General features: G+C 47.3%; 2 protein-coding genes across 4 annotated transcripts in view; one reads left to right on the forward strand and one right to left on the reverse strand.

Moving 5' to 3' along the window:
• Window positions 1–12544, reverse strand: part of LOC105489678 (TATA-box binding protein associated factor 8) — a 42976-nt gene extending 30432 nt beyond the window's left edge. For all 3 annotated transcript variants that reach the window (XM_071097059.1, XM_071097057.1, XM_071097058.1), the window contains exons 1-5: window positions 12460–12544; window positions 11535–11691; window positions 6798–6896; window positions 6411–6473; window positions 4913–5037 (exon numbers count right to left, since the gene is read on the reverse strand). In XM_071097059.1, coding sequence (XP_070953160.1) covers window positions 4913–5037; window positions 6411–6473; window positions 6798–6896; window positions 11535–11691; window positions 12460–12504 — 489 coding nt within the window. In that variant the 5' untranslated portion in view covers window positions 12505–12544. The remainder of the gene's footprint in view (window positions 1–4912; window positions 5038–6410; window positions 6474–6797; window positions 6897–11534; window positions 11692–12459) is intronic.
• Window positions 12545–14136: 1592 nt separating this feature from the next.
• Window positions 14137–15009, forward strand: part of LOC105489611 (cyclin D3) — a 127282-nt gene continuing 126409 nt past the window's right edge. The window contains exon 1 of the mRNA XM_011754548.2: window positions 14137–14524. The gene's annotated coding sequence lies outside the window, so the exon portion shown is untranslated. The remainder of the gene's footprint in view (window positions 14525–15009) is intronic.

Consider the following 15009-nt stretch of genomic DNA (forward strand, 5'->3'; position numbering starts at 1 on the left):
ACTGTTGCTGCCCTAAAATGTTTTTGTCATACACAGACAATTGTTGTCTCATTTTGATCCTCTTTAAAAGATGGTTTTATAGGCCGGGCGCGGTGGCTCAAGCCTGTAATCCCAGCACTTTGGGAGGCCGAGACGGGTGGATCACGAGGTCAGGAGATCGAGACCATCCTGGCGAACACCGTGAAACCCCGTCTCTACTAAAAAATACAAAAAAACTAGCCGGGCGAGTTGGCGGGCGCCTGTAGTCCCAGCTACTCGGGAGGCTGAGGCAGGAGAATGGCGTAAACCTGGGAGGCGGAGCTTGCAGTGAGCTGAGATCCGGCCACTGCACTCCAGCCCGGGCTACAGAGCCACTCCAGCCCGGGCTACAGAGCAAGACTCTGTCTCAAAAAAAAAAAAAAAAAAGATGGTTTTATAATCGGCTATAAAATTTAACAGGTGCTCATAAATGCAGGTTTCTGATTAATAACTCCAGAGATTGTGACATTAGAATACAGGAAAAACTTTCAAATAGAAGAGTGAATGGCGTTTGGTTTAGACTGTATTTGTATAAATATGTTATGTGTCCAAAATTATGGGAAACTTCTATAATGTTGATATAACTTACTGTATGTTAATAATTATAATTGTTATGTAAAATTGCTGTATGCCACAGAAGTAACCAAAATTCCTAGCCAATTGCAGCTTTAATAGTGGCTACAGACTTTTGTCATCCACAGACATTTTATCTCGCTTTGGTCCTTTTCAAAAGGTAGTTTATAATCAAATATAGGACTCTAAGTTCAGGTCTCAGATAACTTTAAAAATTGTGCTATTGAAAGCTGGGCACAATGGTTCACGCCTGTAATCCCAGTACTTTGGGAGGCCGGGGTGGGCGGATCATGAGGTCAGGAAATCAAGACCATCCTGGCTAACACGGTGAAACCCCGTCTCTACTAAAAATACAAAAAATTAGCCAGGCGTGGTGGCGGGCGCCTGTAATCCCAGCTACTAGGGAGCCTGAGGTAGAGGAATGGCGTGAACCCGGGAGGCGGAGCTTGCAGTGAGCTGAGATCGCGCTGCTGTACTCCAGCCTGGGCAACAGAGCATGACACCGTCTCAAAAAAACAACAACAACAATTGTGCTATTGGAATAGAGGGAAAAACCAAACTTCTAGGACTCTCATGGAGAGCTAATGTCTTAAACATTGCTAAACCTTGTTTTCAGAGTCAAGATAAATTATTTCTTTAGAACTACTGGCAACTTTTAATACGGGGGTAAAACAAACTCCTGTGAACAAAATTTGGAGCATATTGTTCCTCTCTACCTGATTTCTCCAGAATTTGGAAACTATTAATATTTCTCAATTTATGGCAGTATAGCTAATTGCAAAAGTGCAATAAGAATCTGTTTTCTTTTGTAACAGGACACAGTTGGAGAAATTGGTTATTTTACCAAGGCTTTGACTGGAATGGCATGCTTTCTTTAAAGAATGAAAGATGGGCCGGGCGCGGTGGCTCAAGCATGTAATCCCAGCACTTTGGGAGGCCGAGATGGGCGGATCACGAGGTCAGGAGATCGAGAGACGATCCTGGCTAACACGGTGAAACCCCGTCTCTACTAAAAAATACAAAAAAATAGCCGGGCGAGGTGGCGGGCGCCTGTAGTCCCAGCTACTCGGGAGGCTGAGGCAGGAGAATGGCGTAAACCCGGGAGGCGGAGCTTGCAGTGAGCTGAGATCCGGCCACTGCACTCCAGCCTGGGCGACAGAGCAAGACTCCGTCTAAAAAAAAAAAAAAAAAGAATGAAAGATGACTTATATAGCCAATTAAAGCCCACTGGGGAATCTGGCCTTATACCCTGTCCACACAGAGTCCCTGTACAAGGTTCCTGACCTGTGGTAAGTAAAGAATGTCACTTTCAAACAGGTTCAGGAACCCTAAGCTATCTTGGGACCTCAAGAGGAGAGAAATTTGCCCAACTCATAGGTATCTGAGGGTACAAACCCATGGCTGGGCTTGCTCTGAAAAAGTCTTATCTGAGATTCTTCATGGAACAGAGTTCTATCAAAGCCAATTTAAAAAGTCTAAGTGAAAAATAATTATTCTTGCTGCACTTTATGCAAATAATGGGGCCAAGTACAGTAAGACTAAAGTTTATTTTGTAAACAAATCATTGTATCATGATTTGTTTTTAATAAAAATGGGGACTGGAGAGAGAAAAATTATGCTTTAAAAGAAAAACTATAGTACACTGTTGTTAGCTGTTCTCGGCGTTTTTTCTGCAGTTTAGACTAAATTCTAAATTCTTTGTGGGTTAGAAGTCCCCAGACTAGTGCTTTCAAATCTTTGTTTTTAAAATTGGGAATTGTACTCCTCATCCAAGGACTCGTTATTTACCTTATAGTGGGCTGTTTCACTTAAACACTGTAGTAAAACTATAGATGAGAGTACTAATGTTTGTGCCATGCAAGCCATGAACGCCCAGCCAGGCCTGCATGAGTACACTCAGACAGTTGCAAACCAGTTCCACTCTTCTTCATAGCCTACACCTTAAGATTAAGGTGTTATTAAAACCCAAAGGGAAGGACTGAAACCACCTTTGCAAAATTATGACGAGACAGTGAAAGAGATCTAACTTAACTGACTCCATCTTGCTTCTACCCTCCAAGCTGTCCTTGTTCATTCCTGGGCGTAGGCTAAACTAACTTTGGGAGAAACTTAGTTTAGAGTTAAACAAAGACACTCCTTTTCCCAAAGCAGACCTCCATCTTGCCTGGAGACTAGATTGCCTTTGTAGGACTAACATTAGCCACAAGATTAGAAATTATGGTTTAGAAGTCATGCAGCTGGAGGCTACAAGATTCTGACCCTCCCTAAACTGTTCCTAAGATCAGTGCTTGAGGTATCTTGGACTTGATGGATCAGCTGGCCCCACCCAGATCCATAAACTGGCTCATCTGATCTTGTGTCTCCCACCCAGGAACTGACTCAGTGCAAGAAGACAGCTCTGAGTCCCTATGATTTCTTTTTTTTTTTTTTTTCCTTGAGACAGAGTCTTGCTCTGTTACCCAGGCTGGAGTGCAGTGGCACAATCTTGGCTCACTGCGAGCTCTGCCTCCCGGGTTCATGCTATTCTCCTGCCTTAGCCTCCCGAGTAGCTGGGACTACAGGCACCTGCCACCATGCCCGGCTAATTTTTTGTATTTTTAGTAGAGACGGTGTTTCACCGTGTTAGCCAGGATGGTCTCAATCTCCTGACCTAATGATCCCCCCGCCTCGGCCTCCCAAAGTGCTGGGATTACAGGCACGAGCCACCTTGCCCGGCCCTGAGTCCCTATGACTTCATCTCTGACCAATCAGCACTCCTGGCTCACTGGTTTCCCCCGACCTACCACATTATCCTTAAAAACTCTGCTCCCCGAATGCTCAGGAAGACTGATTTGAGTAATAATAAAACTCCAGTCTCCCCCGCTGCCCCTGCTACCACACACAAAAAAGAATGCCATGTGAAGACAGAAAGCTGGAGTGATGCACCTATGAGCCAAGAAACGCCAAAGAATGCTGGCCAACCACCAGAATCTAGGAAGATGCAAGGAGGGACTCCTCTACAGGTTTCAGAGGGAGCATGATACCTTAATTTTAGACTTCTAGCCTCCAGAACGGTGAGACAATAAATTTCTGTTGTTCTAAGTCACCTGGTTTGTGGCACTTTATTACAGCAGCCTAGGGAATAGAGAGATCTGATCAAGGGCAAGGGCAAGGGCTATGTTGCATTAGCTGGGCAGCTACTACTCCCCTCTCCCCCACCCTGAGGTGTGGAGAAATGTCCAGAGGACATGAGGGCTTGCTGCAGCAGCCCGCACGATGGCCATCACTATATGGTATGGAGGCAGAAGCAAAGGAAGTGTGGGAGAACACCTTCCCAACCGAAGGTAAAACTGCCATTCAGGCAAATTAGAACACATTCAAACCACAGAGGATAACTCATCTTCTTCTTGTTCAGACCTAGAGCTCAGAGTGATAAGTTCCATTTCATTATCATTACTAATTTTTATTTATTTTTGAGACAGAGTCTTGCTCTGTTGCCTAGGCTGGAGTGCAGTGGTGCAATCTCAGCTCACTGCAACTTCTGCCTTCCAGGTTTGATTCTCCTGCCTCAGCCTCCTGAGTAGCTGGAACTACAGGTATATGCTACCACGCCCAGCTAATTTTTGTAATTTTAGTGGAGACGGGGTTTCACTGTGTTGGCCAGGCTGGTCTCGAATTCCTGACCTGAGGTGATCCATCTGCCTCGACCTTCCAAAGTGTTGGGATTAAAGGCATGAGCCACTGCTCCTGGCCGTTACTAAATATTTTTAAAGTAACTTTTCCCCCAATTGAAAAAATAATTTTCCTATTATGGAAAATTTGGAAAACTCAGAAAAGTAAACGCAAAACAAAATTACCTAAAATCTCAACTAAAAATTACTATGAACATTTAGTGGAATACCTTTTCAGTCTTGTTCCTATGTGGCTATGTACTTTTGTGTTTCAGTAGGACAGGCAATACTGGGGTCAGCTTCAATTTCTTTGCTAATTACACTTTAGCTGGTAAACTTGAGAACATAATTCTCATTTGCCAAATTGTTTCTCAATGAGGAAAGACAATCTGAATTCTTTTTTTCTTTCTTTCTTTATTTTTCAAATGAGACAGGGTCTTGCTCTGCTGCCCAGGTTGGTCTTGAACTGCTGGGCTCAAGTGATCTTCCTGCCTCGGCCTCCTAAAATACTGGGATTACAGGTGTGAGCCCAACGTGCCTGGCCACATTCTGAGTTTTGAACCACCCTTTCATCAACAAACTTTTGGACTGGACACTGCCGCATGACAGTCGGTAGAAACTGACTCTGTGCTTTACACCACACACAGCCCCAGTGTGGCTTCAACACTCACCGGAGTTTTGATGTAGGTGTGGGGATCAGGGAACTCAGGAAAATGGCTGGGGATGTGCGGCGGGTGGGGTCGGTTCTGCCCTGCAGTAAGAGCCTTGGGGGTCACTGGCTGATTGGTCACCGGAGCTGCAACAGAGTCACAACTGATTGCCCCTCCACCCAAGACCCTGATTTCTACAGATTATGGTCTCTCCCCAAAGCTTCATTTTCTCAAAAAAATGCCAGACCTCAATTTTCTAAACAAGTTGCATTTTGTATTTCAATCCATAAACAGTCTTTGATGGCATACAATGCCCAGCCCTGCTGGCTAATCTTGGTTGACATTCCCTTTGACAACAATCTGCCCACAAGCCTCTTAGGTAGAGGTGGATGGCTATGGCCACAGTAACTACGTAAAACAGCATGCTGAGGAGCTACACAAGTTACATGGGCTGCTGGTTCTCTTTTCACAGACCTTGGATAACAAAAAGGAACAATGAGCTGGGGACAGTAAGTGTGAGCTTAATGATAACAAGAGGGGATTGAAAATGGCACCTTCCACTGCTATATGTTGAGAGGGAGTTTTTTAAAAAAATACCAACATGAAAAAAGTGACTTTAAAGAAAAAATCCAGGCCGGGTGCGGTGGCTCACGCCTGTAATCCCAGCACTTTGGGAGACTGAGGTGGGCGGATCACTCGCGGTCAGGAGATCAAGACCAGCCTGTCCAACATGGTAAAACCCTGCCTCTACTAAAAATGTAAAAGTTAGCCGGGTGTGGTGGCGGGCACCTGTAATCCCAGCTACTTGGGAGGCTGAGGCAGAATAGCTTGAACCTGGGAGACAGAGGTTGCAGTAGTCAGCCGAGATTGTGCCACTGCACTCCAGTCTGGGCAGCAAAGCGAGACTCCATCTCAAAAAAAAAAGAAAAGAAAAAAATCCAGTTAATTCTCTCCAGGTCCTACAAGCCCAAACTAGTTACTCGCCACTCAGCTTATGGCACCCAGTTTTACTTAAAGTAGAGGTCATCAAACTTTGTGTAAAGGGCCATATAATAAATACTTTAGGTTCTGCATGTGGTACAGTCTCTACCACAACTAAACTATGCTAATATAGCATGAAAACAGCCACAGATAATAAGTAAATATGGGTACATTCTGATAAGACTTTATTTACAAAAACAGGAGGCAGGCTGCGTTTGGCCCATAGTCCACAATGTACCAACCCTTAATCTAAGGAGAACAAGAACTTTCATTTTTCCAAGCAGCATCATTTGCCCTTCTGGGGCTAGAGCACAAGAAACACAGCAATATCTCAAAGGTGGTTTACCTTTTGGTGACTGAATTTCACATGCTAATCCCACTAGCCCAAATAAAGATTATATTGTAGGTAGCCCCAAACATTGGAAGAGAGCCTGCAACAAGGAAGTAGCTACTAATCCAATCCCTACCATAGTCAATTACTTCATTCCACAAGCATTTATTGATAAATTGCTAGGTACCTCAGTTCAAAGTCACTTACGAGCAGTGATGACCATCCTCTGAGACCGTTTTGCATAGGCAGGGAGAGTGTCCACATTGAAACCTAAGAGACAGGAAAACAAAAATCACTGCCCAGACCACTGGATATTGAATACAGAAAGAATAGTAGTATTATGGACAAATGGCTTAAACTCTCAACTCAATGACCTTGCAGCCACGCAAAAAGCAGCTCTGGCAGAATTCCCCAACAGGGAATTATGAGGCCTCTTAGATGTGTTCAGAGGAATCTCTCTTGATAACTCTCTCAAGCTCAAAGCAAATCAAGAGAACCATGAGAGAAACGAAGAACACTTAGCAGACATGCCTGACTCCTAGGAACTTCTCTCTCCAGTTGCACGGAAGAACTGGAAACTGAAGGTATACTCACCCATCTCAACAAGTGTGACCACGATATCTGACAGTGTGGGCTGGGTCCTGGCTGTGTGCTCACAGTAAGACTTGGCACTTCTCCCAATTTCTGAAATGTCTAAGAGGGGATTAAAGGCATAAAACTTATTCTCGGTTCCTCAGAAAGCTAAACATAGAATTACCAGATGAGCCAACAATTCCACTGCTAGGTATATACCCAAATGAATTGAAAGCAGGGATTCAAACAGCTACTAGTACACCAATGTTCACAGCAGCATGATTCACTATAGCCAAAAGGTAGAAACAACCCAATGTCCATTAACAGGTGAATGAACAAACAAAATGTGCTATATACACACAATGGAATATTATCCAGCCTTTAAAAGAAGGAAATTCTGGTAATGTTATAGGATAGATGAACTTTGAAAACATTATGCTAGGCCAGGTGTGGTGGCTCAGGCCTGTAATCCCAGCACTTTGGGAGGCCGAGGCGGGTGGATTACCTGAGGTCAGGAGTTTGAGACCAATCTGACCAACATGGCGAAACCCCATCTCTACTAAAAATACAAAAATTAGCCACGGGTGGTGGTAGGTGCCTGTAATCCTAGCCACTCGGGAGGCTGAGACATGAGAAATAGCTTGAACCCGGGAGGGGGAGGTGGCAGTGAGCAGAGATTGCGCCACTGCACTCCAGCCTGGGCGACAGAGCGAGAACTCCTTAAAAAAAAAAAGAAAAAAAGAAAAAGAAAAAAATAGAAAACATTATGCTAGGGCCAGGTGTGGTGGCTTATGCCTGTAATCCCAGCACTTGGGAGGCTGAGGCAGGTGGATCACTTGAGGTCAGGAGTTCGAGACCAGCCTGGCCAACATGGCAAAACCCCATCTCTACCAAAAATATAAAAAATTAGCCAGGTGAGGTGGCACACGCCTATAATCCCAGCTACTCAGGAGGCTGAGAATCGCTTGAACCTGGGAGGTGGAAGTGGTTGCAGTGAGCCGAGATTGCACCACTGCACTCTAGCCTGGGACACAGAGCGAGACTGCATCTCAAAAAAAAAAAAGAAAAGAAAAGAAAAGAAAACATTATGTTAAGTGAAATAAGGCAGACACAAAAAGACAAATAAAGATTCTACTTACATGAGGTATCCAGAGATGGTAAGTAGATTAGAAGTTACCAGGGAATGAAGGGGGAGGGAGAATGAGGAATTACTGTTTATGTTTACAGAGTTTCTGTTGAGAATGATGAAAAAGTTCTGGAAATACTGTGAATGGTTGCACAACATTGTGAATATACTTAATACCACTGAATTGTACACTTAAAAATGGTTAAAATGATAGATTTGGTTATGTGTATCTCACCACCACACACACAAAACGGTCTTATTCTCTGATGGGCAATTTTTGTTTCTTCTGCCTGAAGCTGAACCTCTATTTAAGAGTCACACTAAAGTCCTTTGGGGAAAAGGAAGGTTTCTAAGATGGAGTTTTGAAGCTCGGTTCTGTGAATGAGCTTCCAAGGCGGACGGGAGGTTTCACGAATACTCTGAAGCTGTGCTAAATTTTACACACACAAAAAAGCATTTTTTGGGGAATGGGTCCACAGATTTTATCAAATGTATAAAGGGGCCTCAAAAGGTAAAGAACTCCTGCTCTAGGGATAAAATGTTGGCTCAGATTTTAAGTGGCTCAGAAAATAAAAGCAAGTAGTGCTTGACAGGGAAGGGTGTCTAACAGGGGACCTACCACCAATTCCCCTGCTACCCTGAGCAAGTCACTAACACCAGCCTCTATACATGACTTTTAAACTCTAAATTCCAAGACTGTTCCAAGAACTGCATTCTTATCTCTTGGGAACTATTAATTCATTCCTTTAGGACAAAGTTCAAAAAGTAGTGGAACCTGTGGTAGGCCCCAAAATCTGTTCTAAAGTCCACACAGGTCAAAACTATTTTCATGATAAAATTAAGTCATTATTTGACTTTTTCACTCTCATTCTCTCAGGTAGTTTTCCTGAGTCTATGTGACTTTTGATGACATCATGGGTCTGATGAATAACAGAATATGTAATCGTACATTCTTATTTTCGAAATTTCCTTTTTCTTCTTTTTTTTTTTTTGAGATGGAGTTTCGCTCTTGTTGCCCAGGCTGGAGTACAATGGTGTGATCTTGGCTCAATGCAACCTCCACCTCCTGGGTTCAAGCAATTCTCCCGCCTCAGCCTCCAGAGTAGCTGGAATTACAGGTGCCCGCCACCACACCCAGCTAATTTTTTGTATTTTTAGTAGAGACAGGGTTTCACCATCTTGGCCAGGCTGGTCTCAAAACTCTTGACCTCAGGCGATACACCCACCTCAACCTCCCAAAGTGCTGGGATTACAGGCGTGAGCCACCACGCCCAGTCCCAAAATTTGTTTTTTCTAACGTGGCAAATACACATATACAAAAGCTATTTGGGGTCCTCAATGTTTATTAATAAAAAGAGATTCTGGCCAGGCGCAGTGGCTCAAGCCTGTAATCCCAGCACTTTGGGAGGCTGAGACAGGTGGATCACAAGGCCAGGAGATCGAGACCATCCTGGCTAACATGGTGAAACCCCGTCTCTACTAAAAAATACAAAAAAGGCCGGGCACGGTGGCTCAAGCCTGTAATCCCAGCACTTTGGGAGGCCGAGACGGGCGGATCACGAGGTCAGGAGATCGAGAGACGATCTCGGCTAACACGGTGAAACCCCGTCTCTACTAAAAAATACAAAAAAATAGCCAGGCGAGGTGGCGGGCGCCTGTAGTCCCAGCTACTCAGGAGGCTGAGGCAGGAGAATGGTGTAAACCCGGGAGGCGGAGCTTGCAGTGAGCTGAGATCCGGCCACTGCACTCCAGCCTGGGTGACAGAGCAAGACTCCGTCTCAAAAAAAAAAAAAAAAAAAAACTAGCTGGGCGAGGTGGCGGGCGCCTGTAGTCCCAGCTACTCGGGAGGCTGAGGCAGGAGAATGGTGGGAACCCAGGAGGCGGAGCTTGCAGTGAGCTGAGATCCGGCCACTGCACTCCAGCCTGGGAGACAAAGCGACACTCCGTCTCAAAAAAAATAAAAATAAAAATAAAAAGGGATTCTGAGAGCTGGGCATGGCGGCACATGCCTGTAGTCCCAGCTATGTGGGAGGCTTAGGTCCAGAAGTTTGAGGCCAGCATTGGCAACACAGCGAGACCCCATCTCTAAATGAATAAATATAGGAGTTCTGAAGCCAAAATGATTCAGATCACTGCTTTAGGAAAACATTTGGTATTTAAAAGTGCCAAACATCAGCTGCAGAGAATTACTTTGCCCAAGATCACCCTTCTTGGGGTAGCCCACATCTAGTGTTTGATCAAGACCTGAGTATAAAGGCAGGGCCTTTTCAGCTTGATAGGCAATGATGCTCCAGGGTTCCTGGCTAAGTTGTCCAGTTCTTTGTTTGGCCTGCATTGCACTCCACTTCTCCCTCTGCCCAAACCTTTCTCCTACTTCGTTTCATAGTTGTTGATCCCTAAGAAACACCATAAATACTTCCAACCCTCATCCTATCCCATCCCCCGAAAGTTCAAAACAGGGAAATATGTTGTACATGCAGAAAAGCCTCTGTGAGACCACACCCGGGCTTCTAAATCTCAACACATTTCCTTTTAAAAGTGGCTTTTCAGCTGGGTGCAGTGGCTCACGCCTGTAATCCCAGCACATTGAGAGGTGGGCGGATCACCTGAGGTCAACAGTTTGAGACCAGCCTGGCCAACACGGTGAAACCCTGTCTCTACTAAAAATACAAAAATTAGCCAGGAGTGGTAGTGCATGGCTATGATTCCAGCTACTTGAGAGGCTGTGGCAGGAGAATTGCTTGAATCCAGGAGGCGGAGGCTGTAGTGAGCTAAGATTGTGAAACTGCAGCACCCCAGCCTGGGCAACAGAGTGAAACTCTTTTGTCTCAAAAAAAAAAAAAAAAAAGTGGCTTTTCCCCTTCATTCTTTGTATCACACAATCTAGCATTTGATTACATAATGTGATGATATCTATTGCATGGGGAATTAGCCCTGACTCCCCAACAAAAGTCCTTAAGGGCACCCATAACTCACCAAGAGCTTATAATCTCCCCAGCACTGAATGTTTTATATATATATCTCACTTACATTCGCAACTCCATGAGGTACAAACTGTTATCTCATTTCACAAATGAGGAAATTGAGGTTCAGGAGATTCAGTGGCTTGCCCAAGCTATTAAGTGACAGAGTGATGATGTACACCCAAGTCTATCTGATTCTAAAGCCCGTAAGTCACTTCATTATGCTCTTTTCTGTTTTTGTTGTTGGGGACGGAGCCTCACAGGCTGGAGTGCAGTGGTGAGATCTCAGTTTACTGTAACCTCTGCCTCCCAGATTCAAGCAATTCTCCTGCCTCAGCCTCCCGAGTAGCTGGGATTACAGGCACCAGCCACCACGCCCAGCTAATTTTTTTTTGTATATTTTAGTAGAGACGGGGTTTCGTCTTGAACTCCTGACTTCAGGTGATTCACCCACCTTGGCCTCCCAAAGTACTGGGATTACAGGCGTGAGCCACCGCGCTCAGCCCATTATGCTCTTTTCTCAACTTTTTACATTAAAAAAAAATTTTTTTCTCCCCTCTTAAGAAAAAAGTTTATCTTTTTCTTAAATCCTCTCAAACACTATCACAAAGCAGGGCACTGAACTGATGTTGGGGTTGACTCCAAGGACTAGTGTTTCTGTGTACTCACAGCTCTGCAGCATCTCTGTCAGCGTTTCCACGGATGCTTTCTCAGCACTCTCAAACCCTGCCTCTGTCAGCAAGGAGCTCACAACCACCTGCAGGGTTCTCCTCCGGGCCAGATGATAGTTATCGGCAGGGTTAGTGGACTGTTTACTTCCGGATCTCTGTGAAGCAGCAGCCCAGAAAGATTTTCATCCACAGGAGAAGGATGCAATCACATAGTTCATACGTGGTCAATGGCAAACAAAGTTCTTTTACTACTTTTATTTTAAAAATCAGTGCTTAATGTTTAGATTTACAGATCTTGGCCAACTGAGTAAAAATTGAGCACCCAAGGTGCTTTAAATACAGAGACTACTTTTCCGCCCACCTAAAAAGTACGGTCCCAATGAGATAAAATAGCAGGTCTTTTACTTTCTACTTTAGCAGATTATTAGAATACACAGCTGAAGAAACACGCATGATGGGATTAAGACCTGTCCCCCCAGAAAAAATAGGATCCCTCTCTTGTGCCCCCCATCTTCACACCATTTCATTGAAAGGGAAAATGAAAACAGTAACAAGAGGTGACGGCGAGGAGGACAAAAGAAAACAGCACGAAAAAGTAAGAAAGCTAAATGTTTTGAAACGGGAATGCCTTTCAACTTTGGCCGGCCAATAAGAAGGCGAAAATGGCATGTTCGGACCAATCAGGGGGTGTTCCGGGTTCCCAACCCCCAACAGCAAGGGAGCCAATCAAGACACAGGTCCGCCAACTCCGGCGGCCGCAGCCAAGTCCCAGGGAGGGGGCGCGTACGGCCTGAAAAGACCCTCCGCCAGTCGGAGCTCATGATGGGGCTGGATTTATGGGGCCTAGCTTGTTGCTCAGTCTAGGGGAAAGTTGCAGGATACCCAAACTCTCTCGGCTCCGGGTCCGCGCTTCTTGCCCTTACCGTTCCAGAGCCGCCGGCCCCAGCTGTGGCCGCCGCGTCGGCCATCTTGCTCTGGCGTAGTGTGCGCGAGCGCGGGGCGCGATGGGACTTGTAGTCGCGGGGCGGGACGGGGCGGGGCGGCGTGCGCCCCTTGGTTTTCCGAAGCCCAGTCGGTTGGGGGACGCCTGCGGTGACCCCGGCTCACGTGACTTTTTTTTTTTTTTTTTTTAAGATAACAGAGTCTTCTCTGTCTCCCAGGCTAGAGTGCAATGGCGCGATCGCCACCTCCCGGGCTCAAGCGATCCTGCCGCCTCAGCCTCCGGAGTAGCTGGGATTACAGGCGGGCACCACCACGCCCTGCTAGTTTTTGTATTTTTAGTAGAGACCGAATTTCGCCATGTTGGCCAGGCTGGTCTCGAACTCCTGGGCTCAAGCAATCCGCGGCCTCGGCCTCCCAACGTGCTGGGATTACAGGCTTGAGCTACCGCACCCGCCTCACGTGACCTTTTGAAAGTGAAGTGTTCTGGGGCCTTCAGTGGCTTGGTTGTGGACCGGGAAAACGGGCTGGGTTTCACTGAGTTAAAAGAAACCTATTTTAATATGAAAATCGGTTCTTGTAAAGAGCACACTCCTGGAAGGACCCAGGAGGTCAACTACACTTGCAGGGTTTTCCAAACTCGTCTGATTATTAGCAACACCTGGCTGGGCCCAGCCCAATCCCAGTGACTTCACTCTGTGGAAGAGGGACTTGGGAATCTTTCTCATTAAGGAGCTCCCCAGATGATTCTCCTGAGCAGGTAATGTTGGGAAACACTGGAGCATCCAGCTTCGTGATTTTGTGCTGAGGGCCGCCCAGCCTGTCAATGGCCCACTTGGAGTAGAGCCTGGACTACCTACTCCAAGTCTGTCGCTGCATCCTGCTGCCTTCGCGCCCTCAACCCGCAAGTATTTGCGAGGCAAGTCTGGGTGGGGCGGGAGACTTGTCCCTTGCCGCCTCACTCCCAGGGCGTGGGGTGCCCGCGGCTGCCAGTTGTTTTCTACCTGGCCTGTCAGCCCCTCTGGCTGCACCGTAATCGTCCCCATTTGCCTGGCAGGACGCAGACTCTGGGTTTGAATCCTAACACTAGCCAGCTGTGGTACTTTGGGCACTTGACCTAATCCTCAGTGTGTCTCAGTTTCCTCTTCTGTAAAACTGGGGGTAAGATGGGATGATACACAGAAAGGGTCTGTCATAGTGCCTGACGTGTAGTAAGAGTCAAGAAATTGGCCGGGGGCGGTGGCTCACGCCTGTAATCCCAGCACTTTGGGAAGCCGAGGCGGGTGGATCACCTGAGGTCAGGAGTTCGAGACCAGCCTGACCAACATGGTGAAACCCTGTCTCTACTAAAAGTACAAAAAATTAGCCGGGCGTGCTGGCGGGCGCCTGTAGTCCCAGCTACTCCGGAGGCTGAGGCAGGAGAATCGCTTGAATCCGGGAGGCGGAGGCTGCAGTGAGCCGAGATCGCGCCACTGCACTCCAGCCTGGGCGACAGAGGGAGACTCCGTCTCAAGAAAAAGAAAAAGAAATCGCTCCTCATGATTTTGTTTACTTCCTGGATAGCACGTGGAGGAGTTGCGAACGCCGGGAGGCAGCGGTCTGGGAACCCGTGCCTCCCCGGCCGGTCGCCCACACTGAGCCTCTGTGGCGCCCCGCCCCCTCACCTATGCCGTGTGGGGCGGGGGCTGCGGGCGGGGGTTTGCGGCGCCGGATGAGCCTCCTGGTCTCGCCGAGGATGTGCAGGGGGTGGAGGGGTCGGGCCGGGGACTGAAACTTGGCTGAGCAGAGCACCAGCCCCTTTGTCTCCTCCGCCCCCTCTTCCCCACTTCCTGCCCAGCTCGGGATCGGCGGCGCGGCGCGGACTTTGTAAACACTTCGCCCCTGCAGGGGTGGAGACTGGCTCTGTTCGGACGCCGGGGAGAGGTGCAATCCCCTCCTCGTGGCTGGTGGTTGCGACCACCCCAACTCCCCAAAGGCAGGCACCAGAGGCGGCGGGAGAGAGCGCCGGCGACCCCAGTTGGTGCTCCGGGGAGCTCACCTGCCGAGGAGGTAGGCTTGGGGGCTGGAGAAACCGGGGTAGATGGGATGTCAGCTCAGGCATGTCAGACCATGCGTTGGGGATCGGCGCTGAGTGGGTCAACGGGGTCGCTGCATCATCACTTCCCAGTTGGCACCCAAAGCTTGGCTAACTTTCCCACTGAGGGAGATGTTCTGCACGGAGTTGAAGGGCAGAGAAACCCCCAAAGGCCCTGAGCCGTCTGTATGTACACACATCGGCACAACCCCCTCCAGCTGATCTGGAAGCCCCGTGGCTTTACCGAGCTGTTGCTCTTCTCGTGCCTCAAAGATGGGGTGGAAGGCCTCTAGGAGGGCAGACCAGTGTGGATGGGGAGTCTGTGGGTGCTCTGACCAGTGCACCGGGGTGAAACTGGAGGGAGGAACCCCTCAGTGGTGTCTGATTGGTACATAGGTGATGATCTTAGCCTCCTCTGTGTCTCTTGAAGTGTCAACAAGAGGAATAACTGAATACATTG

Source organism: Macaca nemestrina, chromosome 5, assembly GCF_043159975.1.
Source record: "Macaca nemestrina isolate mMacNem1 chromosome 5, mMacNem.hap1, whole genome shotgun sequence".
NCBI lineage: Eukaryota > Metazoa > Chordata > Mammalia > Primates > Cercopithecidae > Macaca > Macaca nemestrina.